The 27,259-nt window shown below is 36.7% G+C and overlaps 1 protein-coding gene and 1 pseudogene across 1 annotated transcript; one reads left to right on the top strand and one right to left on the bottom strand.

Annotated features, from left to right (window-relative positions):
• Positions 1-7,556: 7,556 nt before the first annotated feature.
• Positions 7,557-8,371, top strand: LOC146138067 (uncharacterized; annotated as a pseudogene).
• Positions 8,372-9,624: 1,253 nt separating this feature from the next.
• Positions 9,625-26,990, bottom strand: LOC146138068 (NXPE family member 3-like). The gene is made up of 3 exons (XM_083393685.1): positions 26,471-26,990; positions 21,196-21,459; positions 9,625-10,959 (listed from the first exon to the last, which is right to left on the bottom strand). Exons 1-3 carry the CDS (start codon positions 26,926-26,928, stop codon positions 9,954-9,956), a joined length of 1,728 nt encoding a protein of 575 aa, XP_083249811.1. The 5' UTR covers positions 26,929-26,990; the 3' UTR covers positions 9,625-9,953.
• Between the last annotated feature and the right edge of the window lie 269 nt (positions 26,991-27,259).

Genomic DNA, 27,259 nt, shown 5'->3' on the forward strand with positions numbered 1-27,259 from the left:
ATGAATTTTGTGAAGATATCTGTTCATATTTAGGGTTTTAGTCTTCGTACATTTTTTCTAAATAAACCAATTGTACCGTACGCTTATGACAAAACCATAGGTTATTTGAGTGGTGTAATTCGTGTACGTCAGAGGTCGGCAAACTTTTTTTGTAGCGGCCCAAAGTATTCTTTTCAAAGATATTGACGGCCCACTACGTAAAACGGCTCCAGGATATTTGTTTTGAGTTGGCATTAAAATGACGTCACAAAGTTGCGTCATAAAACAATTGTTCTTGGAAACAACTGATGCTCTCGACTGAGCTCGTACGCAAATATGAAGCTAAAATGCAGTTAGTTGTGCATATCGCGGTTTATTTGGTTTAAATTGGCAAAGCCTCAATTAAAAGAATACGTGGCGCATATAGCACGTAAAAAGATTCAAATATTGCTTAAAAATTCTTACATTTGACGTCACAAGTAACGTCATACTTCAAGTAATTTAGGAAACCTAATGTTGACGAACAAACCGTTGTGGTATTCTGCAACTAAACTAAGTTTATTGCGCAAAACACACAAAACACTGCGTCTATTTGTTTTCAGTTAGCAAAGCGTTTACCTTAGTTAGGCTATATTAATGCTAACACTATATCATCTAGCAATCACATAAAATGTTCGCACGAAACGCAAAATGCATATATTACGCGTAATCTTTGTTGTTTTTTGAAAAATGTTAATCACCTTATAATAGCCATATTACATTAACTATAGATATATTTTGGTAGAAATTGCATTTTGTAAAAAGTTCAAGTCCACACAGCGTTATATATATATATTTTTACACGTTATATTTGTTTTTATTACACGGCGCCATAATGCCGAAAACACGGCTATGCCACAATGCAAAACATACCAAAAAACGAAGAATATACGCGTGAAGCGAGAAAAAGTTTGCGTTGACATAGTTAAAATTCGCAAAAAATATAGTGTGACAAGCATTCTCAGGGCCACGTTTGGCACACGGGCCTGAAGCACGCTGAGACAATATAAAAATTCTAACTTTTAAAATACGATGCAATGAATGTAATTGAACGTGTACCACGCGGCCCACGAATATATGATAAACTAAAATTCTCAAAAGTAGCTGGCGGCCCACCAAAAATGGCTCTGCAGCCCACATTTAAGCCGCGGCCCACAGTTTGCCGATGGTGTACACCAGGGGTCGGCAACCTTTTTCCAGTCGCGGGCCAAAACCAAAGTCAGAAAGGTCTCTGCGGGCCGCACAAAGTGTATACTAAGAATTGTGTTATTAAAATGTTAAATCAACTGTAAATCAGCCGGGTCTCGACTCTTTTTTGCACTTAAAAACGTTTTTAATTATATTTAAGGAGGTACTGAAGTGTTGACGCAAAGCGCATAAAAAAGCGTTTGTTTGGTTTGAAATTCGAGTTCACACGTCGTCATCCATGCTACTAATGAAAAGTGTAATAAAACTACTTTGAGGGAACGTCATAACATTTAAAGTTAATCTAGCTTAGTGTTTGTTAACGTTTTTAGGCGAGGGCACACTTCGCGAGCGAAGCGATCGCGATATTTTTTTGGTGTAGCGGCATTTCTTTTAAAATTCTTGCAAGTTTTCATTACATTGCCGAAAATAAAAAAATATATATTAAAAAATATTTGTGAATATGTTTTCCGTTTGTCCGCGTCGCACTGAGCAGCCTTCCACGACGCAAGGGTAATTAAACGAAATCTAGTTGAAAAGACAGCATCAAAACGTAATAAAAGGTATGTAGGATGATCGTTCGAGCGAAGCGCGAAAATTTTTGAACTTAAGTAGTTAAAATGTATGTGAAATTGATTTGTGTCCAATTTGTCAAAGAGGCGGCGGGCCGGATGAATTACATCGGCGGGCCGGATCCGGCCCGCGGGCCGTAGGTTGCCTACCCCTGGTGTACACCATAGGCTACTATAACTAACATAAATGTTTTGAGCTGTTTTGGAGTCTGCGATGGCTTTCGGTGTCCTAATTATACGTAAGCCGTAATCGTTGGTCAAAAATCAGCTTCGAAGGGCAAGATCTCAGTTATTAACACACATATGTGTGAATGTTTCATTGAATAAATGATATGGTACTGTGGATCCCCTTCAATGAGGTTGCTTGTACTAACAGATTGAGCAAGCATTGGCGTATGGTTGTTTCTCGACACGTTCCCTTCTGAGCCTGCATGGCTCAGTTGGTAGAGCGACGGTCCCGGCTTGACCGGAGGTCGTGATTTCCAACCTCACTGCGGGCTAGTTGTTTTTCTAGTCTGCTATGCTTGCATCATAGATCAACAGATTCGGTGAGTCTGCGATGGCTTTCGGTGTACATTTATTAACTATTTAGGTTCTTAATATTCGTGAGAATTCAAATTTTCCAAAAACCTTGAATTATGAACCCAGACAATAACACTTAAAATGACGCAGCAGCAAAGTTTCGCATAAAATTAGCAAATAATTAATTATGTGACCCACTTGAACATTTTGTAAGGAAAAAGGTCGTGTTTGTGACCCGCGCGATGAAAAGGTTCGCCATCCCTGCATAGTTATTAATAACATGCATTTATTGATGACCAGTTAGGGATGCATTTTTCCTATTTATGATCCTCAAATGCTGTTTTTATCCACTGTAGGCCTTTTTTGAAGGTCGTTTTTGTACTCATTTTAATAAAGCGTAATTTATGGCTCGTCAGTTTCTTGTATTTTTTCTGTAGTATGACTTCCAGTAAGTTTCACAGCGCAAATTATCTTCATGGCAGTTAAAATCGAATAAAGTCATCGCCTTGAGAAAAAAAAAATACATGTTGCGAAGTTCAGACTTCTATTCTTAAATGGCTTTTGCAGTATTTTTTCACAGCCTGCTTATCTAGTCGATCCATTTTAGACACAATTGTTTTTAGGTAATATTTAATTTTTCATTTATTTTTTATTGTATTCCTATACCGTTTTAGCAAAACGCAAAATATATGGGAATTGTAGTTCACGAATATGTAAAATTTGATTTATATAGTCATTATACCAAGCCATTAGATCAATTGCCGCTTTGGCACATTTTTTAAGATGTTACTCTAATTGTGGGGAAGCATTTAGTTAACCGATTTCGGGCATAATTAGCGGCAAATGAAATAGGGACGACCAGCACCTTTGCTTTTTTTACAAGTTGGGCTACACCCTTCCGATAACAAAAAAATACAAAAAAACTTGATAAAAAACTTAAAAAAAGTTTGGCGCTTGCCATTTGAAACAACATTTCGCTATTTAGCCGCCAATGGATGACGTTACACTACCCGTAATCTTACGTTTGGTTGCATGTAAATTGCCACATTCGTTTTTCATATTCACCAGCTATAACAAGAGGCTATAGCAAATCTACAGGGACATGGAGCAACGTAATATGCAAAAGTGATAAAACCGTAATGCAGAGGTTCTCAAACTGTGCGTCGCGACGCCCTAGTGCGCTGTTTTAATTTTTCAAGGGCGTCACACAATGATCCTTATAGAAACTCAGCTGTAGGCCTACTAGTAAAATGCTTCAGATTTAGATATTCTTGTTAGCTGGCGTGAGCATTTAAAATCAACAGTACAGAACTGAACAAGTTGATTGTGATTTAACAATATCATTTCTCAATTGTGATTCACTTCGGCGTGCGAAAAATAAGGGCTGAAAAAGCTATGGTACCCACACATGTTGGCACCTATTATATTATATGGTGAAAATAAGCGCTGGTTAAATATGGATAAAAAGAGAAAGGTAATGTTGCAGCTAGGGATATGCGATAATTTAGGATCGAAGCCAATACCGGATGCTAAATAGTTTAGTATAGGGAAGCAGGGGCGGATCTAGAGGGGGCGATCTGGCCATGCCCCCCCCCAAACTAAAAAAATAAACATTTTTTTTAACTTAAAAGCAGCTTATTTTCTCGCTTCTCTAGGTAGTATGGCCTATTTTCGCTAAAATAGGACATATTTTTAGCTTTGTAATGGTGTACGGGCTCATGGCGCAATATAGTGAATATTTAAAAAGAATTGTAAAATTCGTTTCGCGACTCGCGCAAAGCGGCGTTTTTCAGATTTTACAGCGACGGCATATGTGGCCGTACGCTGACCTCGACTATACAATAAACGAACTTAAATCCAGGTAAAATCGAAAGCTTTTTTGTGTTAATGCAAATCTGTATCAGAACCAACCCGCCAATATAATTCATCCGGCCCGCCGCCTCTTTGACAAATTGGACACGAGTCCATTTCACATACTTTTTGACTATTTTAAGTGTGTAAATGCGAAAAATTGCCGCGCTTCACGCCAATCATCTTTCTACATCCAGTGTGTTTACATTTTTATGCTATTTTTGAACTAGATCAGCGCTTCTTTACCGTTTGCGCCGTGGAAGCCTGCCAAGTGCGCAGCGAAAAAATAATGGACAAATGTATATAAAAAATAATGGACAAATGTATATATATTTTTTTTTTAATTTAACAAAAACTCGTAAGAAATTTAAAAGAAATACCGTATACCAAAAAAATTGCGTAGTATGGATGACGACGTGTGGACTCGAATTTTAAACCAAGTAAACGCTTTGTTTAGCGCTTTGCGCCAAAACTTAAACTGCCTCCTTAAAAGTAATTACAAACACGTTTTTTAATTGCAAAAAATATCCGAGGCCCATCTGATTCATAATTGTTCTAAATTTTTAATAACACGAAATCTCAGTTTATTTTAATAACCTATCCAATGTTATGATCGACTCTGCACAGAGTTTTGCTCATTTCAGCAAACTTATTTGGCAAAAACCAATTACAGTAACTTAAAAATTGAGGGAAGTGTCATGAAAGAAACACAGCCGACCGCTGCCGACAACGCTATGGTTTTATTGCGAAGTGGCCTCGGCCCTTTTTCGGGGGCATGTGCGGTTGCTCTCGCCTTTTCGGGAAAAAAGCAAGATGTGTAGACAATAGACATGGTAGCGTCTTTCAGCAATATTCTTCATACAGGGTCACACTGGGAAACCGGCCAACTGTAAAGGCCTTATTTTACCTTATTACTTTTTCGTGCTTTCAAAAGGTCTATTTTTCGCGCTACGCGGAATGATTTGTTTAACAACCTGAATAACGGTATTTTGCACGAGTTCGTCTGTTCGGATAGCCGATGTTATATATACCTGAATTATGACGTCACGCAATGACATACTTTTGTGACGTCATATCTGAAAAAATGGTGACGTCATATCATAAACAAAATTTCATGGCCCTCCACAAACTAAAATCCTAGATCCGCGCCTGTAGGGCAGGCACTTGTCCGATACTAGGGTGGTGTTGGTGCCGATCGGATACTAAATTAATGTAGGAATTTCAGTCATTATTCGCGATTCAACGTAGTGATTCAACCTTGAATGGTAATTCGAAAAGTACGTTTACCACTGGAGGTAATGAAACTTTTTAACGCTACAGCAAATTTTGTCTAATAACCGGGCAAACAGGCCGGAATGTTACCTACAGTTAAGCTTACATAAAGCCTAGTAATACGTCCCGCGATCCGGGATATTCCCAATTTTTAGGCTTTGTCTGAGCGTTTCTATTAGTCAACATAAATGTACCTAATATTTTCCTTAAACTTTTTACGGGTTACAGCTTGTCGTGATTGGTCTGTTTTGCGTATTTAATAAAAGGTGATACAAATGTGCGTTTTTATTTTCCTTAAATGTGAATGTAAATGTTACGGGACTATAGCGTCGCGAGGGAATGTGACTGGCAACAGACCTCTTTTAATTACTTGTTTTCTGACGCTATGCTTTGGCGATACTGGATCTGGTGACTGTTTGAATGTCTCCCGTTTTGACATATAATATGGTAACCTTGGCAACAACGATTTTTATTGCAAGGAAATCGTCATTGACGATTTTTACGTTCGTGAATAATCGCAGAGTTAACGCGCTCTGCCTACATGTAACAACTATTATGTTACTGCATGGTTGCGGATAGAGAAAATATAAAGGGCGTCGCAAGGTAAAAAGTTTGAGAACCACTGCCATATTGTATTCCTACATTTTGTTTAACCATGCAAAATTCAGGTATTTTTTCACAAGTTACTGTAGCGGTAGTTTATTTAAATTCGTTTCGACAACGACAGCAGTCCATTACCAGTTAAACTGATGAATACCTATTTAACTTTCATCTGGTGCAGTGTTTCCCAAACTTTTTACTGTTGGGACCTCCATTTCAGTTTTCAAAACCTACGCGATGCCCCAATTTGGTATGTTATAGATAGATAATAAACCAGATAACGACGATATACAATTTGGCAAAATGTTCAAGTTTCTACATAGAGTCTTTAGATTTTTGCAAGAAGGCCCAGCTTTGCGCCAAAAATTATCGACAAGTAAGTAATGAAACGGTTTAAGGTTTATTTGCGTTAGTACGTTTTATATTCTGAAGAAGAAAATTGTATTGCGCTTATGACGTTTAACAATGAAAGATTGACTTCGTGTAAACCCGTAAAAAACCTGATAGGGCCTGGGTCGGTTGTAACAAAATTGACGGGGTTGGTTGTAACATTTGAAAGCTGTTACAAACAGTACCCGGCGAAACAGTATAATGTACTAAATCTTTAAATATTTTCAGCTATGGTGAGAAACTTTAAACGAAAAACTGACAGAGGCACTACACTTGTGCAAGAACTTGCAAGAGCTGCCAACGATGTGAAAAACCAAGGAAAATCTATTCGATCAGTAGCAAAAGAATAGTCTATTTGCCATGTCACGTTGTCTAGATTTTGTAAAGCAAAACAGAAGAAAAAAAAAAGTTCAAATGAATTGCCATTTGTTGGTTACCGCAGTGCTACTCAAGTATTCACAGATTTGCAAGAAAAGGAGTTGAAATATCTCTTGATGTCAGCGGATGCTTATTACGGATTGTCTCCAAAAAATGTAAGATATTACACTTACTACCTTGCTTTTTGTTTTTGTAGAATCGATGATATCACTTCTAACATAAGTTATAAGTAGGCTGTACTTAAAATTTTGGAAATAAGGTTTAATTTTTTTAGGTCCGAGAATTCGCTTACGAACTTGCAGTAAAATACAAGTGCAGTCATTCCAAGAGTTTGGGAATGGTAAAGCCGGAGCGGATTGGTTTACTGGCTAGATCAAAAGAAACTCAACGCTATCAATACGAAGTGCAGAGGCAACGAGTCTGTCAAGGGCTACGAGTTTTTACAAACACAATGTCGGTGTGTTTTTCTCCAAACTAGACGGCGTGATATCAAAGCATAAGTTGAATGGTAACGATATTTGGAATGTCGACGAAACAGGTATTACCACTGTTCAAGTTCCTAACCGTGTTATCGCAAAACGAGGGTCAAAACAGGTCGGTGCTTTCACCTCAGGTGAGAGGGGCACGTTAGTCACTCTTGCCTGTGCAACAAACGCAATCGGAAATACAATACCTCCCATGTTTGTTTTCCCTCGGTCTCGATATGCCGATCATTCTGTTCGAGATGGTCCTCATGGCTGCATAGGATCCGGAAACAAATCCGGATGGATGCAACAGGACGACTTCCTTATTTTCCTTAAACACTTTGTTAGCTTCACTAAAGTCACAGTAGAACGAAAGGTTTTGCTTTTGCTCGACAATCATAGTTTCCACCGTACAATTGCAGCTATAGATTTTTGTAAGCAAAATGGAATCATACTTCTTTCGTTTCCTCCTCACTGCAGCCACAAACTTCAGCTTCTCGATCGTAGTGTTTATGGACCTTTGAAAAAATTTGTTAATGGTGCCAGTAACGCGTGGATGAAAATAAACCCCTAAAAAAACATGACATTTATGATGTTCTTGGGCTTGTTAAAACCTCTCTTCCAATGGCAACAGCGCCAAATAACATTCAGTCAGGATTCCGTTGCACAGGAATCTGGCCCTTCAACGCCGATATATTCGAAGAACACGAATTTTCTCCTTCACAGGTGACTGATCGGCCATACCCAGCTCTTCTTGACTCATCGTTGCAGGCTCAACATAAAGAAGAATTTTCATCGTCTGGCAATTTGCCTCCAGCTGGGACATCTTTTTTGACTCAAGATGCTGAAGAAACTTCATCGTCTGGCAATTTGCCTCCAGCTCCCATTGGGACATCTTTGTTGTCTCAACATGGTCTGCCACCAGCTTTTCTGTCTTCGCATTCCACAGGATCGAACTTCTTACGTCAAACTCCATCAACTTCTGCTGCATGCGAGCATCATTCTAAATTTAGTCCTGAAGAACTTCGTCCATTGCCAAAAGCACCACCAAGACAAATAGTTTGATCCAAACGAAAAAAGATGCAAACAGAAATTGAGTTATTCGTATTTCTAAATTGAGTTATTCGTATTTATGTCACAACTGCGACTGAGATGATGAAAACTAATATTTTGGATAACTATGATAACCGTACCATGCGATGTTGTCTCATGTGTATGCATAATTGCACATATGCTACGCACAATGTACAGTAGTTTACGATACGTTTAGAGAACGTATTATTTTTGTTAGCTTTTTTCATTTACCTTCGAGCCAATTTGTTATCAGCACCAAAAACAAACAATTTTGTTTAAGCTAGTTTAGTAATCATGCCCATCCGAGCCTGCAGTTTCAGCTGTAGGCTTGTTGAACTTAACAGTAATCGAAATTTGTTTGAGTAGTAATTCTGTCCTTGTGCAACTCCTGGTTACACCCAGGTTGAGACCTACAGCTTGATAGTAGCCCTTTTGCTCTATCGTAGGCTAACACTTTGTTACATTTACCTTTTGAGTTTGACATTTCGTTGAAATATAGCAATAAAAATACATTTCCAATGTGTTTATGCGGTTGTTTTCATTTGTTGCAATTTGCCAGGTTTTTCAACCGACCCGTGCACGGGGCACGTTGTACCACATTTTTTGTCTTTTTTAAAAGGTCATAACTTTTGCTTTGACCAAGATATTGTTATAGAACCTGTGGCAACTTATTGCTAAAAGATTGAATTTTTGTATGGCGAAGGTTTTATTTTATTTATTCAAAAGATAAACAAGTTATTAGATAATCTCCCCGGTCTCCCCTATCTTTTAAGTCAGTTTTTATACTATCGTTTCTGTAAATTGTTGAAATGTGCAATATTGCTGTTAAAGTGTTTTATCCAGTGTAACTATAAACGGGTCTTTGGTGGTCGAACTAAAGCAAATGCTATAAAAACAATCGTTAGACAGGCGCTTGTTCTTACGACTTCGACTGCCAAAAATTTAGTTTTATTTGTTTCTTCTTGCACATTTTTTGTTAACAAATACCACACGGCGACCACGCTGACAACCTCTTGGGACCCTTGGGAAGTCTTTCTAGTATAGTATAATAAAATTAAGTGAATCGTTTTTGCTTAAGCGTTTTTACGGGATTTTTTGCAATTAATATTGCCTCCTAAAATCAGTAAATCGGAAATGTGCCGAAACCATCCATTGTAACCGGAAAATACTTTTTTGCTTGTGTAAAAAAGGTGTTTAGGAAACAAGAGTTGAATTTTTTTAAAGCTATGCCTTTATTATTGAACTCATTGGGCGTATTGATCAAAAGAGCGATTGACAGAATGTAAAAGCTTAGTTAATACTTGAATTGTCTAAGGCAAAATTACTTTATTAACGCTTGTCGGCGAGAAATTGAATGTGAATTACTATGGTTTACCACTCTTGTGTCGTAAAGTAAACTTGGTTAATCCCTAAGTTTCTCTTTCTAGTTTGAATAATTTACTTAGTTTTAGTCTTAGTTTCTCAACCGGTAATACAACAAACTATTAGATTCATGAAACTTTACTACCGGTACTACATTTAACAAAAAAAAAATATAATCGATTGTGTTTTACACACAGGTGCTAAAACCTCAGAGATGTGTGTAATCCATACATTTTCTGAGGGTTAACATCCAATGGATATTTGATTAATGCGCTGGACAAACGTATGACATAAATAAAGCAATATGTTCGGAAACAGTAACATCATCGGGGTGTGTATGCTTCGGAGGATGCGCACTTGTTAGCTGCCATGTATCTACGAATCCAATGTTTGACAAGTCACTAAACATCCCTTTCAATATTTTACATAAGCGATAGCTGAACCATTCTGTTGGCATTGCCGTTCTGGAATTTTTGTGACGAATGCAACCACGTACTAAAATAGTTATTTTTGGTGAACGTTCAATAAGAGACTTTACGGAATTCTTGATTGCAGCTACTCGTTTCATGTAAACTGCAGGTTCAAAAAGGCAAAAATGAGCAGCTATATTCAAAACCAAGTAGACGTTTTCGCCGTTTCCGTGGTTTATTCCAGCCAGAGTGTTAACAACAAATGGCCTACTGGACGGCGGGCCTGAACCATATAACGGGGAGCCATGGCCCCTGTACAATAAAGTTATATTAAAATGTCTATTTTCTGCAGATCGTGGTTTTTGCCAAACAACAGGATCTTCTTTTTCCAGCTCAGACATCTTAAGTTTTTTTATTAGTAAAATATACCATTGTCTTAACGTCGAATCGCCGATGAGATAAATGATTTTGTGTTTGAAGCAAGTCTGTACCCGTCGTAGGTGTTTTTCATCTAAATTGAAGCATTGTAAAGATCTCCATCGATCATCCTTGTAGAACCCTATATGACTTCCCATCAGTTTATCAAAGGCTTTTGAACTAAATCCCAACGTCGGCAAACATGAAGGGAGTTCTTTTAAAATGTCATTTAGCACATCAGATGGTTTGACGAAAAGAGCAACACCAGAGCCTTTAATTGGTGCTTTCCAGTTTTTGTGATATATAAAGTTTGATTTTGTGTTTAATAGTTTAGTAGTTTCGAGCCATTTTAGATCCGTACATCCACCTTTTTCGGGGGCGTAGCAATACCATGAAATTCCTTTTTCTGGTTTTGAAAAATTGCATATCTCTTTCGCCGATTTTCTGTAAACAATTTAATTTATATATTTAAAGGTCTTGGTAAAATAATAATAATAATAAACGCCACAACATGGACCGGTTAATCAATATTGAACGATTTAGGAAATTAGTATACCAGTGGTTCCCATCCATTTTTGTGACGACTCGTGTTTGTACATAAAATACGCTTATTTGATTCCCTAACATGAAGTTATGAAAGACGTTTTTGTGAATTGGATTCATATTTTAATGCCGGTCTACTCTGAACAGTACGTTAGGTGTATAAAAGCGTGCTTTAGGGCAGTGCTCCACAACCAGTGTGCCGCGAGACCATGCCAGATGTGCAGCGACATTCCCGGAGGTGTTTACTTGCGTTTTTAAGGCTACTTTTTATTAATCAGTCGAATTGACGCGAAAAATCTTATAACTCGTCAAGGCAAGTATTTTGACTAAATGCAATATTCCAGGTATAATTTTATGAACTTTCCATAATATTTAAATCTTTTTCGAACCTATGTTGCCTTCTATCGCCGGAAATCAAATATCAAAATAGTTTTTTGACTAACTTAACTACCAGGAGTATAAACATGCAACAATTGTTTTCAAACTTTCAAAGTGGAAAGGGAGAATTAACCATACGCTCGATAAAATACGGTATCATTGTAAATATATTATTGGCATTTTATGATTGTATAATTAGCCTTAGGAGTTGTTTTAAAAAATAACTGAAGCTAAAAAATACAAAGCACAGATGTCCGGTTTAAATTTCCAAATGCTACTAAAAGCCCGGCTATTTGCAAGGGAGTACAATTTACAGGACTTTAACTGGAAATTTTCATAAAGTTTGTAAATCCGCGAAATCAGAAAATAAAGGATGTAATACGTAAAAATGTTGGTGCCTTCGGCGGGTTTCATTATAGATTGCTTCTTTTTTCCTTGGCTGCCTAGGATATTTGCTGATGTTGTCGATTAACATATTATATGTTGAACTTGTGCCGCCGAATTGTTTTAGCTTAGTTGGTGGGCCAGCACAAGTGAAAAAAGGTTGCGGAGCACTGCTTTATGGTGTAGGGTGATATATAACCCGAATCCCCATTAAGTCAACCATTGATGGCATCCAACGTTTTGATTATGATCTGTTCGAATGTAAGCCACTTGTCCTTTATCGGCAATCGCGCGACATGCGCTTAACATAAATCATATCTTTTGATTAGAAGTTCGAATGGCAGTAGCGTTAAAGTGGGCGGATATTACAACTGTGACACGACCAATGTAGATTACGCACTTACATGAGTGAAATATCCCCAAACTAACTATATTGAGGAACCGGACAAACAATCAGAAAACACATATATGGGCACAAGAGTGACATAATGCATTGACACATAAGAAACCTGTTGGCAGGCGCGCATCCAGGATTTTTGTTTGGGCGTCCATGACATGTTTTCAGAGATTATGTCACAAACTTACTTCATAACGTGACACCACAAAGTTATGTGAAAACGTGAAGTCAAAAAGTTACGTCATAATAATATTAATAATCAAAGTTTAAAAACCCGGGTGAAAACAGAATCAGACATTTTTTAAAGAAATATGTAAGTAATATTAAAATTAATAAAAAAAATATGAATGCAACAGGTTACGTAAAAAGTATAAAAACAAAACATCAGGCTCTCAGAAAAACAAACTATGGCTTTCCAAAGGTGATCTAAATTTTGGATTGCATAAAGATAAGCCTTTTTATAAAACAAAGAAACTTTTGCGTTTAAATATAGATAAGTTGGCAAAAAATATAGTTTGACAGGCACTTACAGGTCAACTAGAACTTGATAATTTTAGTTTTTTATTTTAATGCACTAGAGCAAAATGCAGCTAATCCTAATTCTAATCTAATTTCTAAATGTAGCCTATGCTCTAATCTTAGTTTATATCTAGTTTTTCCAGAATCCAATTCTGTTTCGGTTCAGCTCCGGTTCGATTAAATTTATTTTCAAAACTGGTTTAAAAGTTGGTCCATAAATGTAAAGAACAATTATTTAATTGTAACACGTATTTAATTGAAGTTTCTTCACATATTAATAAACAAGCAGCTCATGTTTGAAATCTCTAAAAAATAAAAAATCAACGTTTAATTTTACCGATATTCATTTTGTTCATAAAATTTCAAACATGGCATAACTTGACTCTGTAAAGTACAAGTTGTGTTCTGAAGTAAACCGCTCTCTTGAGAGGTTCGGGTTCGGTTAAGGTTCAGCTTACTTCAAGATATTCGGTTCAGTTCGGGTTCCTTGAAATTTTTACAAAAAACAGTTCAGGTCCAGTTACGGTTCTGAAAAAATCAGCCCAAAACCGGTTCATAAAGTTACGGTTCGGGTTCGGTTAGACTCCCTACCACAAATGCTAATTTGTCCAACGGCATTTTTAGTCTCTCAGCCAAAACAAAAATTTGAAATAAAACTCTTTAGCCGAAACGACCATGTGTACATTTTAAAAAGCGTAGGCTAACCAGGGGTGGGCAAACTGCGGCTCGCCGACATGTTTTTTGTGGCTCTTCTAGTCGAATTGTAAAATTCCAAAAACAATTGTAAAGGCTATCAAGATACCGTTTTGCGAAGAGTTAAAACAGCAAGTCAAATAGTCCGGGAGCTAGCAGACACTTAAATAGCATGTCGAGTATAAAAGGTTTGTACATTTAGACTATTTAGAGCATATAAAGGCCCCACATGGACCCCCAAAAGGCCGGTCTTAAGTTTTGAATTTGGTGCGTTTAGAAAGGGGGGCTGTTGAAAAAAACCCAAAATTTCGGTTTAAGTATCATGTCGAGTACATCGATCAAACCTATCTTAAATGTTGCTCCACATATCAGTGTTCAATAAATGGCCGATCTTAAGTGCGGGAAATGGTGCAAAACCCATTTAACATCACCCTAAATGGGGTCACCATATGTCACGTTCAAATATCATTTCGAGTACATTAATGAAACTGGGTGAAAAGAAACTTTATATCCCCCTGTAACAGGAATGGTAAGTCTTAAGTTGATGTTTCGGTGCAAAATACATTTAAGACCGGGTCAAATGTAGAACATGTACCTTCTCATACAGGCCGATAGATGGCGCTCTGTTTATTTTTGATAGCATTAAATATAGGAACCAAACACAAGAAACAGTCAGGCAAATATCATGTACATTCCGATCACTATCTAGTATTATACATATAATACATAAGATAATCTGAAGTTATCAATAACCGCATAGTTATTGTCACCACACATTGCGTTATACCTGAAAAACTACAATCCCAAACATTGTGTTACTCTGCCATCTGTCATTGACCATTGTGACGTGATATTCCTATTGTGATATCTTATGGTGCGACCAGCTAATCTGTAGTAACCTGTTGTTTTGACGTGAATTTGTGGCAAGGCGTGGCGTAGGTTTCTACATAAACTACGCTAAGGAAAACATCTACAGTTTCTGCTGTACCAGTTTTAGGTTTGTCATCACAGAAAAGCAACTTTAGGATATCTGGCCTAAAAGTTTGTTACAATTGGGGACTCGTCCTGGATCTATTCTTTTGAACTGTGTTGGGTGTTGACCTAGTTTTATATGGTGGTGAAGCAGGAACGAGATGGAAAAGATTGCTGTAGTTGGCAAGCAACTGTGTTTGACTGGAGCCCATTTGGCGAAGTTCATTAATGAACAGCAGGCGTTCGAGAAAGAAAAGCGACGCCTATACCTAGGGAAGCTGAAGCCCAGCAAAGAGTTGCCGAGTCTGAAGCCAAAGAACGGCGGAAAAAAGCTGAGGCTGAGGCTAAAGAAAGGCGGCGAAATGCCGAGGCCGAAGCGGCAGAAAAGCAAAGGAAACCCGACGGAATAACAGGACGAGTTGGATAGCTATCTGCTACGCTTCGAGCGCTTTACTGTAACCTGCAAGTGGCATAAGTTAGAGTGGGCGAGTACGCTAAGCGCCCTTCTGCAAGGTCGAGCATTGGTTGTATACTCAAGAATTCCAGACGCTGACGCTGACGCTGACGCTGTGGACTACGATCAGCTCAAGCAAGCTTTACTGCAACGGAGGTGAAAGCGCTAAGGAATATAAACGGCTGAAACCGTGGCAGAGGCACTGGTCGACATGTATAGTCGACTGGGAATTCCCGACGAAGTATTGAGCGACTTAGGGACTCAATTTGTTTCGAAGTGTGTGCAAGAAGTGAACCGCCTTCTAATGATTAAGCATGACAGGTCCCTATCACCCTATGTGTAACGGGTTGTAGAAAAATTTAACGGGACTCAAACCCAGACACAGATAGGAAAGGGAGGTCAAGCTACCAGTATGTTATCGATCTAAGAAAAAAGATTGAGACGGCTCCATCACTGACCAAAGAAGAGCTCAAGCGAGAGACACAAGGGGTATTATAACAAAAAGGCTAAACCACGACGGATGGAAGTCGGCAATAAAGCTCTACTGCTGCTGAACAAGTTGCTCCTCCAGTGGAATGGCCCATTCACAGTTGTGGAGAAACGAGGACAGTGTGATTATGTTCTGAATGTGAATGAAAAAAAATCGTGTTTTCCATGCGAACATACTTAAAAAGTATGTCTCTAGAATGCCTACCCCCAACAACCAAGATGTATCACTGGTCCACCAGGGTTGTACGGGTGTGAGTGAAGATAACACAACCATGATGACGTCACTACAGTCTATCCAGTTGGCGAATAGTTGACGACCAAACAAAAGGGGGAGGAGGCGTTGGCGGCTACAAATGCTTAAGTGGACATTTTTAGCGATTTAGCGATTTACTGGGAAATGTTGGTTTTCTCGAACATCGTATTCAGCTCAAGGATGATCGGTCGGTGCGGTCAAAACCATATACCGTTCCTTACCACATGAGACATGAGGGACGAATTAAAGCGCGAGATCGACGAGATGTTACAACTGGGAATAATACGACGATCCCGCTCAGCATACGCATCGCCTGTGGTTGTTGTGAAGAAAAAAGATGGGTCTAATCGGATTTGTATCGACTATAGAAAGTTGAACAAGATATCCCTGTTCGATCCGGAACTGATGCAAACAGCCGAAGAGGTGTTCCAAAGACTGTCTACCAGCAAATATTTCACTAAACTGGATCTTACCAAGGGGTACTGGCAGATACTCGTTGCTGAGGATATTCACAAGACAGCTTTCGTTGCGCACTGCGGTACGTCCGAATTTCTCAAAATGCCATTCGGGGTGGTTAACTCGGGAGCGACTTTCGTTCGCGCTATGCGCTCTTTATTGAAGGGGGGCGACGTTGGATGCTACATTGACGAACAAATTAATTTACAAAGAGATAACATGAATAATATTGACATTAACATTCAAAATTAATATTTTAAACAGGTTGCCAGTCAAACGAATCTATGTTGTTTAAACAAAATTATGCTATATTATGGCATTTTGATCAGACAGATTTCTTCTTTTTGTATTTCTTAAAATTCGACAACCTCCTTTATTCGCATTTCATTCCTCTTTCTTTACCATGACAAAAAAGCTATGTGTGTGTTATCGTTCGCAAAACATTTTTTTCATTAAAAGAACGGCAAAAAACAACAACATTCAAGTTTATGGGGAAATCTAAATTAATACAAAAATAAATATAGCGCCATTTATCGGTATTTCTGAGAAGGTACATGCGCTACATTTAACCCGGTCTTAAATGTATTTTGCACCAAAACATGAACTTAAGACTTACCATTTCTGTTACAGTAGGATATAAAGTTACTTACACGAAATGATATTTAAACGTGACATGGTGACCCCATTAAGGGTGATCTTAAATGGGTTTTGCACCATTTCCCGCACTTAAGATCGGCCATTTATTGACCACTGATATGTGGTGCAACATTTAAGATAGGTTTGATCGATGTTCTCGACATGATATTTAAACCAAAATTTTGGGGTTTTTTCAACAGCCCCCCTTTCTAAACGCACCAAATTCATAACTTAAAACCGGCCTTTTGGGGGTCCATGTGGGGCCCTTATATGCTCTAAATAGTCAAACCTTTTGTACTCAACATGCTATTTAAATGTCTGCTAGCTTCCGGGTTAAAACGTCAACGGCCAACGCAACTTCATCGCTCAAAAAGTAAGCTTGAACTCACAGCTCAGTTTAGTCTGCCTGAATACAGTGCAAAACGATGACATCTAATGCTAGCAAAAAACGAAAATGTTAAGACGAAAATTACAATTCTGTTATTATTGCAGAACTTACATTATTCACGGCTTTTGTTTTGAAATAATTTTGAGGCTCTCTGGTACTTGTATTTTTTGCAAATGGCTCTTTCATTGAGCACATTTGCCCACCCCCTGGGCTATAAAACATATAAATTTTGCAATATAATTTAGGTTGAATTAAACTCGTTGTTTTATGAATTCGGTAATCTAATTTGATAAAACTAAAATTACAAGCCAAGATGACAACCTTTTTTGACTAATTTAAAGGTGCTGAGTTTAAATCTTGCATTCTTTTTTGTCCATCACGTCAGGATTTTGAGTTATAAAAATTTTCAATTAGGGCAAAAAACTAATATTTCGATAAAAATGTAAAAAGGAATTCAAATCCTAATTTAAAAATTTGAATACAGTCTTATTAGATATTGAACTTTTGCAGTAAGATAAACTTTTCACTGTAATTCCGCCAAATCATACACACTATGCCTTTTTTATATAAAAAGAAGGATACAGTAGGGGAGACCGCGGACAGTTGTAACATTGGTAAGGGGCAAATATAACACAAAAATTTATACACAAAAACATAACCTTAATTCACAGTCAAGGTCGGATTCACAATTTTAACAGCATGCGCTGTGTGCATATAAGCATGGTGACCCATTCTCACTGGCGATAAGCCTCATTTGTTACATTTGGCCCATGTTACAATTGTCCCCGATCTCTCCTATACATAAAATCAATACAGAAAGCACTTTGTAGTTTCTAGTTTTCACATTAACAGGCTTATCGAGAGACCCTCTATTTCCAAAAAAACTTAGCATAGATGTTTGTTTTGAACTCATTTTTCTTAGACTAACTTTAACTTCAAATGTTAAAACTTTTTAAATTTGTATTCATTACCAGATATGCCTTCGCAGTGACAGTTCCGACACGATATTTTTTATTTCACATGCAGCCCGCTTTTAAAAATATTTGAAAACACCTCTGTCTTCAACCAAAACTTTATCAGGCATATATACGGTTTGAGAGGCGTACGCTCTATGGTGAAAAACACACACAACTACTAAAAACTGCCTAAACATGTAAATCGTATTAATAAAATTAACATTAACCTGATACGGTTTGACAAACAAGACTCTATGTAGAGAATAGACACACACTAGTTAAAGACAAACTGCTTAAAACATCTGAATATCACTAAAAAAATAACAATAACCATGCAAGGTAAAGTAACTACTATAATAGCAACTGATTTGTGATGAAAATATGTTTGTTCTAATAAGACAACACTATAGTTACGTCATACAAAAACCTAAAATAATAGCAATATGAAAAAGTATGAACCACAGACCAACACCTGTAAAAGTATGGAGTTCGAACAAGGCTTGTACTATTGGCTTTTTTGACACCAAATTTCAAAGATCTGGTATTTTTCAAAGTGGTTGACGCCAAATATTTATTAGCTTTTTGCCTTTTTTCTGTCATTTTTATAGAGGCTTGCTTAAACTAATTTAAACGCATACGTTTCTTCTAAAAACTTTCCTGCCTGAACAAAAAACTAATAAAACATTTTGTTGTGGAACTTTGTTTATAAAGATTGTTTGAATGATTTTTATTCTATTGGACTTTAGTGTGAGAACGCGTGAACATAAATTATATTAGTGTTTCACACTAATTGTGATTTTTATCATACCAATCAACCATGGAGTATATTCAAACTAAAGTTTATTTGTTTTGAATGTATAGCAGCCACTTCGTCATATTGTGTTTACACGGAGAATTTTTGTTTTAATCGATGTGTCGTAACGGAAAATTTTCAGTAAAAATCTATGGCCTAAATTCTTTGCAATCCTTTCAATGTTTGCGTTACTCCTTGCAGCCAATGTGCAAACGATAAACGGAAAGTTTTCGGTAAAATTCCGTTACGTAGATTTCTTGCAACCACATTCTAATGTTTGCGATATCCTTGCAGCGAATTTGCAAAAATTCAAATTGCTGACACCAATTTTTATGCGTCAAGGTATTTACATCCGTTTTTTTGTATATGTTTCAAAACACCGCGGTCTGAACATTAGTCGGTTTCCCCGGTCGTGTGATTTTCAAACTGTTGACATTTAACTGAAGTCAGAAGCTGTTTCGCAATCGCATTTTGACGTAAAATTTGTATGTTTCGCGTCAGAAATAAGTGTGAAAAAGGCTTGAGATACACCCTTTTTGTCACGTGGTATTTTGTTAAGTATTATAAGAATTAATGACGTAAATCTTTCTTTATTCGCAGAAATTTTCTTAACTGATTCTCGTCTATAAATAGCGTGTTCAATCAATGTAAAAAGAGGCTTTTACAGCTTTTACTCAGACAGCAAACTCGAGTGCTTTTGTGACTGAAGACAGCAAAAATTGACTGTTCATGTATCTGAACTAAAGGAAAGAATTGGACCTATCTGGCCTCACGAAGACAGGCCATCTCAAATCTTGAAGGAGTGTGGTCGATTCATCTTGGCAATTATATAAATGAAGACTCATTAATCCGACCCACCCCCTCAAATGTAAAAATACTTAAATTGTTTTTGACTTTTATCTGGCTTTTTTTTTCGGCTTTTTACGTACGTTTTGGGTTTAATTATTTTTTGGGGGGCAACAACGGTAACGAACTCCTCGCTGACCGGCACCGGTCCGCGGACTGGCGGTTGCCGACCACTGGTCCTGACCATGTAGAAATAGCAAACATTATGGTAAATTTTTGGCTGGCGCCAAACCATAGGAACGCCAAAAAAAAAGACAGACTGTATTAACGGCGCATTACATGCAAAAATATACTGCTTCTAAACAAGCCATTTTTTTAGAATTTCACTATTTCTTTTTCAGACTATATAATAGTGTCGTAACATGTTAAAATATGATGTCACAAACAGTGTTATGGTCTTTAGACGTTGTAAAGTAAACATTCTTATCCACTCCTTTTCAAATGCAATATATGTACAGCATTCACGCGGCCAACAACCACGTGATAAAACTAAACTACATAGCTCGCGGCCCACTTAAAACGGCTCTGCGGCCCACAGTTTTCCGATTACTGGAATAATGCATTGAAATGTTGTGTTGCGCACAGAGCCTGGACTAAAATCTCCAAATATTTTTTGAAGCAACTAAAAAAATTTTTCATTGCATTTAGGTTAATCAAATTGTCAATTTGGGGACCATGACCTCTTTTCCCTATGGATACGACCCTGACAGCAAGCTGTATGAGTTCTATGCAAACGTAAATACATACAAATTTGAAAATATAAAAAAAAGGAAATAAAAAAAATGCTTAAAATTTAATTACAATTTGCAGTAATTTTTTATAATAAAGTTATCCAATTCTAGTCGCAATAGTTGTCTGAGGGGATTGTATTATTTTCAGCAAAAAAAAGGAACAACATAAACTAAAAGTCAGCAGTAGAAGCAATAACAACCGCCGGTCTAACATTTTTGTAAATGACATTGCTTTAGTTGTAATTTAAGTTAGTTGCGCGTATCTATGGCGTAAATCGGGACATTCTTGACAAAATTTAAACAAATCCGTCTTGAATGTGAAAGTTTTGCAAGTTTGAATATGAGTCTAAAGTAAACCAATTGGCTCTGGTCCATGTGTGATGCACACAAATCCCGGGTGAGGTTTCGTTAAATTGTCGGAACCACTGTTTAAGGCATTAATAATTTTATGTCAATTTACCAGTTTTTAACTTCGGTTTGGAATTGCATCTGACAACAGTAAAACTGTACTTTACCTTCATAAGAAAAATATGCCAATTAACTTCAAGGGTCGGATGTAGCCCGGGGCCGTAGTTTGGTTACTCTTGCCCTAAGATTCTAGGGTACATTAATGTTTGCTTTTAAGTTTGCATGAGTATCAGTAAAAGAGTTTTGACGTTCAGGTAAAAAAATATTTTAATTTTACCTCCGGTCTACTCGAAATAAAGGGTAAAACCTAATAAAAAATATCCATTTTTGTATTGTTTTGCCCTGGATGCGACCCTGCTATAGGTAAAGTAATAAAATGAATACCTGTAATTTAAACCAACATTACATTCACGCTTTTCTCCATTTTCATATGTTCCAGCAAAAGTTATGCCTTTACCAACAAATCCAGTTGTCATCGTAACCAAATTAACCAAAGCTTCGCTAGAATGCACAAGCTCGGCTAATATTTTGATTGTTCCAGGCCAAAAAAGCGGGACGCTTAACATATAAGTCCCATTTTGATGATCAATTACTTCAGTAGAAACTGCATCTGTTGTTGGCCTGTTTTCTTCATCGTAACGGACCAACCTGAAGTAACATATTTATTATTATTTTTTTTTTCTATCCCGATTAAACAAAGTAAACAACAAAAATAGTAATCACCATTTCTTATAAAAGTTATAACGATAAAAATAAACATATACAGTAAATACCAGTTAAGTTTACTAAAAATTATCGCAACATCTCGGTTCAACCTTGTAGCAATTGTTCACAATTATATTTAATCAAACATATTAATGAAAGGTATTGATTTTATCAAATAGCGTTTTAAACATGCTAATTGCAGTGCTAAAATTCACGATTTCTTAGCTGTGACTTATTTAGTTGCTTCACTTGGTCTAACATTGCGCGAACAATACTAGATATTATGTGAATATAAGCTTTTACAAAAAATCAAGGCTAAATTAGGGGAACATAATATAATTTGAGTACGTCCTCACCATCAGAACCAAGAAACAATACCTGTTTTAAAACAAATACTATTAATGGTATCGACACTAGCTTACTTTTTAGTTTAGATTTGCCCACAGTAGTTTTTATAAAAACAATTATTATAGAGTGGTATGGAAATCCGCATAAATGTTTTCAAGGATAAAAATACCACGATTTTGGAGAACGTTCGAAATGGAACGACTTTCACATACGTCGCAGGCGCCAAAGTTTTTTTTGATATATATTTATGTTTTTTATCAATTTATTTTTTTGAATTTTATTTCATAAATAGAAAAAATAGACTTTAGGGAAACGTTTTTTACAATATGTTATACATCTTGAATGTCGTGTAACGCTGCTATAGTACGCAAATATGGCATTTTTACTGTATTGTTTTTGATTGCAGTGTTTTGGCATCTGCTTTAATTGAACAGCCTCGTGTTGCTTGGCTCGGACAGATCATAGTTGGGGTGTATTTGTATTGTTGTGTGTTGATCTTGCTTTGACGCTTTCGTTTTTTTAATATGAAAACGCGCTACAGGAGAAGTCGTGCGTCTTTTACTTGCCTGTTTGTATTTGAGCTTCTACTCGCCTGGGCGATCCCAAGTCACGCCATTAAGTATCAGGCAACGTAACACATTTAAAATAATGTACAAGCGTTATCAAAATATTGTGTTGTTGAAACTTGGTGCTTTTTATTGAACGTTAATGGGCAAATGCCATTTTTTTACGAATTTAGTGGGCCATGGGCAAAAAAAGTTGAAAACCCCTGGGATAGGAGGTAAACCTGACAAATAAAGTCCTCAATTCATCGAAATAAGGTGTAAATGACATCTAACACCGTCGGGGAAAAGGGGACGGTACGATAGGGCGCCGCCGTTCTGGCATTAGTCGTTTTGGTAACCACGTTAAGGCGCCCTAATTTTAACTACTATTTCGGCACCGGATTGTTACCCCTTGTTTGGGGTTAGGGGTGAGGTTAGAGTTTCGTTAAGGTTTGGAATTTTGGCTTGGTAAATTATAGAGCTAGAGGTGATGGTTAGGTAATAGGTGGTTTATTGCTCTGGCGGTTTAAGTTTTATTTTGACGCCTGTAGGTCTTATTCTGATTTAAATCTTTTTCGACCCTATTTTTGTCCTAAATATGTTTTATTCCAACGTTGATATTATTCTAATTTCGGGTATTGCTGGAGGCGAACTTAAAATATTTTGCAAACTGATTTAATATCCAATTTGAAAAACAAACCCGGGATTTGAATTTACTTGGGTTGGTGCTTGGCCCTCAGTCCCGAAAAAACAAAAAATTCGTATCCACATACAAAAGCAAACATAAATTCGTGTTTGAAGAAGGAAAAACATTACAAAAAGATGAATTACTTATCCTTGTAGCAATTGTTCACAATTATATTTAATCAAACATACTAATGAAAGGTATTGATTTTATCAAATAGCGTTTTAAACATGCTAATTGCAGTGCTAAAATTCACGATTTCTTAGCTGTGACTTATTTAGTTGCTTCACTTGGTCTAACATTGCGCGAACAATACTAGATATTATGTGAATATAAGCTTTTACAAAAAATCAAGGCTAAATTAGGGGAACATATAATATAATTTGAGTACGTCCTCACCATCAGAACCAAGAAACAATACCTGTTTTAAAACAAATACTATTAATGGTATCGACACTAGCTTACTTTTTAGTTTAGATTTGCCCACAGTAGTTTTTATAAAAACAATTATTATAGAGTGGTATGGAAATCCGCATAAATGTTTTCAAGGATAAAAATACCACGATTTTGGAGAACGTTCGAAATGGAACGACTTTCACATACGTCGCAGGCGCCAAAGTTTTTTTTGATATATATTTATGTTTTTTATCAATTTATTTTTTTGAATTTTATTTTATAAATAGAAAAAATAGACTTTAGGGAAACGTTTTTTACAATATGTTACACATCTTGAATGTCGTGTAACGCTGCTATAGTACGCAAATATGGCATTTTTACTGTATTGTTTTTGATTGCAGTGTTTTGGCATCTGCTTTAATTGAACAGCCTCGTGTTGCTTGGCTCGGACAGATCATAGTTGGGGTGTATTTGTATTGTTGTGTGTTGATCTTGCTTTGACGCTTTCGTTTTTTAATATGAAAACGCGCTACAGGAGAAGTCGTGCGTCTTTTACTTGCCTGTTTGTATTTGAGCTTCTACTCGCCTGGGCGATCCCAAGTCACGCCATTAAGTATCAGGCAACGTAACACATTTAAAATAATGTACAAGCGTTATCAAAATATTGTGTTGTTGAAACTTGGTTCTTTTTATTGAACGTTAATGGGCAAATGCCATTTTTTACGAATTTAGTGGGCCATGGGCAAAAAAAGTTGAAAACCCCTGGGATAGGAGGTAAACCTGACAAATAAAGTCCTCAATTCATCGAAATAAGGTGTAAATGACATCTAACACCGTCGGGAAAAAGGGGACGGTACGATAGGGCGCCGCCGTTCTGGCATTAGTCGTTTTGGTAACCACGTTAAGGCGCCCTAATTTTAACTGCTATTTCGGCACCGGATTGTTACCCCTTGTTTGGGGTTAGGGGTGAGGTTAGAGTTTCGTTAAGGTTTGGAATTTTGGCTTGGTAAATTATAGAGCTAGAGGTGATGGTTAGGTAATAGGTGGTTTATTGCTCTGGCGGTTTAAGTTTTATTTTGACGCCTGTAGGTCTTATTCTGATTTAAATCTTTTTCGACCCTATTTTTGTCCTAAATATGTTTTATTCCAACGTTGATATTATTCTAATTTCGGGTATTGCTGGAGGCGAACTTAAAATATTTTGCAAACTGATTTAATATCCAATTTGAAAAACAAACCCGGGATTTGAATTTACTTGGGTTGGTGCTTGGCCCTCAGTCCCGAAAAAACAAAAAATTCGTATCCACATACAAAAGCAAACATAAATTCGTGTTTGAAGAAGGAAAAACATTACAAAAAGATGAATTACTTATCGCATCATTATAAAAAAACTGATTATTAATTTTTTTGATTTTTAGCAATAACAAATCGATTGCTAATTAGTTGCTTATTAAGCTTACTCTACGCAAAAAAGAGAATTTGTTCATAAAATTAGGTGTATCGATTAACAAAACGCTCTTAATTCTTAAATTACTGTTATAGTGTCGTAACACTTATTTTTTGTTTCTTTTAGCATCTTTAATATAGATTAGAAGTAAAATTAGAGAATTGAGTTTTTCCAAATTATATTAGAATTAGATCATTTTCGCTTTTTTAAAATTAGATTAGAATTAGAATTGCTGAATTCTTAAAAAAAAAACTTGAATTACAACTTTTATACGTTTTAGCATTTAGCTTATTTTTAGAATGTTCAAATCACCAACAAGTCGTTCCAATTATTGAGGTTTTTTTTCAAACTCTTTGTTTTGACCGAGAAAAAAAAATGTAGTTGGACAAAAGTAGCATTTTGGCGCATTTTTTAGCACACAACCAAATCACAAATTAGATTAGAATTGGACGCATATTGCTCTAATTCAGGGGTCGGCAACCTTTTTCTAGTCGCGGGCCAAAATTTAACAAAGAAAGATCTCTGCGGGCCGCACAAAATGATAACTAAGAATTGTGTTATTTTCATGTTGGAACAACTGTGATTCAGGCGGGCGTCGGATTTTTTGCACTTAAAAACGTGTTTAATTATATTTAAGGAGGCACTAAAGTGTTACAGCAAAGCGCGAAAAGAAAACGTTTGTATAAAATTCGAGTTCACACGTCGTCATCAATATACTACTAATGAAAAGTGTAATAAAATACTTTGAGGGATCGCGATAACATTTAAAGTTAATGTAGCTCAGTGTTTGTTAACCTTTTTAAGCAAGGCACAACTGGCAAGCGAAGCGAGCGCGATTTTTTATTGGTAAACCGGCATTTCTTTTAAATTTCTCCAAGTTTTATTACATTGCCGCCTTTAAAATAATGTTAAAAATATATTTCCAATATTTTGAATACGTTTTCCGTTTGTCCGCGACGCACTTCGCAGCCTTCCACGGCGCCAAGGTAAAGAAGCGCTGATCTAGTTGAAAAGACAGTATCAAAACACAAACAAACCGGACGTAGAATGATGACTGGCGCGAAGCGCGAAAATTTTTGCACACTTACGTAGTTAATAAAATAAAATACTAAAAAAGTATGTGAAATGGACACGTGTCTAATTTCTCAAAGAGGCGGCGGGCCTTGGGTTGCCGAACCCTGCTTTAATTCTTTAAACTAGAAAACTAGAATTATCTAATTGTCAAGTCTGCTTATGCTATTCGCTTATTAGTCCGCGAACCATAACCATAGCTGTAAATAGTGATTTTACAACAAAAACCCAATCTATGAATCGCAAATATCTGTTACCTGTACTCTGTATTCACCAGTTTTATTACGTTTTTGTCTGCGCGCTCAAATAACTTAGTAACTTAAGTGCAGGCGTAGCATAACTTAAAGCTTGATGTAAATAGTAAATGAAGTATTTCGAAAATGCTATAATTCCGTTATTTTTACCCTGTTAACCTCCGCTCAGTTGGCCTGCTTTCTTCTATTACAAATTTTTTTAACACACCTTATATGAAAATAGTCTCCTCCGTGTCTCTTCAATAGTCCGTATCCGTCTTTAGATTGAATCACAGCTTTTAATGTTTCACCTACTATATAACGATTTTTATTCGATGCTTCTAATTTTAATGTGGTAAACTCTGGAGAAGTTGTACTTTGGAGTTCCACAGGCCAGTCGTGTTTACCGTTTTCAATAGCAGTTAAATAGCTAGAGATTTCTGGACAATATTTTCGCCAAAACTTAGTACCAAAGAACGTTTTAGGGTGTTCTTTATTCATATGTTCGTGGACATAATAGCCTTCTAAAGTGTCACTTCCATTTTCGCTTTCAAACTGTCCGTCTGACTGTTCCTTTACAGGTAGCAGAAAAGATGGGTGACCAGCTGAAATGTACTTATTGATCAGCACCAACGCAATAATTGTAGCAGCACACAGCCCAAAAAGTGCATTCTTATTGCGCAACATTTTCTTCAGTTTTTAATCTTCGCATTGTCGTTAAGACAATTTAGTCTGTACTGCGTGAAAGAATATAAACTTTGCTTTTATAGTTTAAATTTACAGTTTAGATAAAGTTCTATAAAGTTCTCTTATACAATAACTGAAGATCAAGTACACGTCAACAAAAGGCATAAATTAACATTTTACCTAAACCAATATTTTACTAGTCGTTTAAGAATTCCACTAAATGCTCTTTAACATTTCGAATGTATGTTCTATGCTTTATAACTGGTTATTAACATGCCTATTAACTATACGTAAAACTTGAATAGCAACTTCTTCATCCGAGTGGTCGTGT

This window comes from Ascidiella aspersa, chromosome 7, assembly GCF_963924565.1.
Source record: "Ascidiella aspersa chromosome 7, kaAscAspe10.2, whole genome shotgun sequence".
In the NCBI taxonomy this organism is placed as follows: domain Eukaryota; kingdom Metazoa; phylum Chordata; class Ascidiacea; order Phlebobranchia; family Ascidiidae; genus Ascidiella; species Ascidiella aspersa.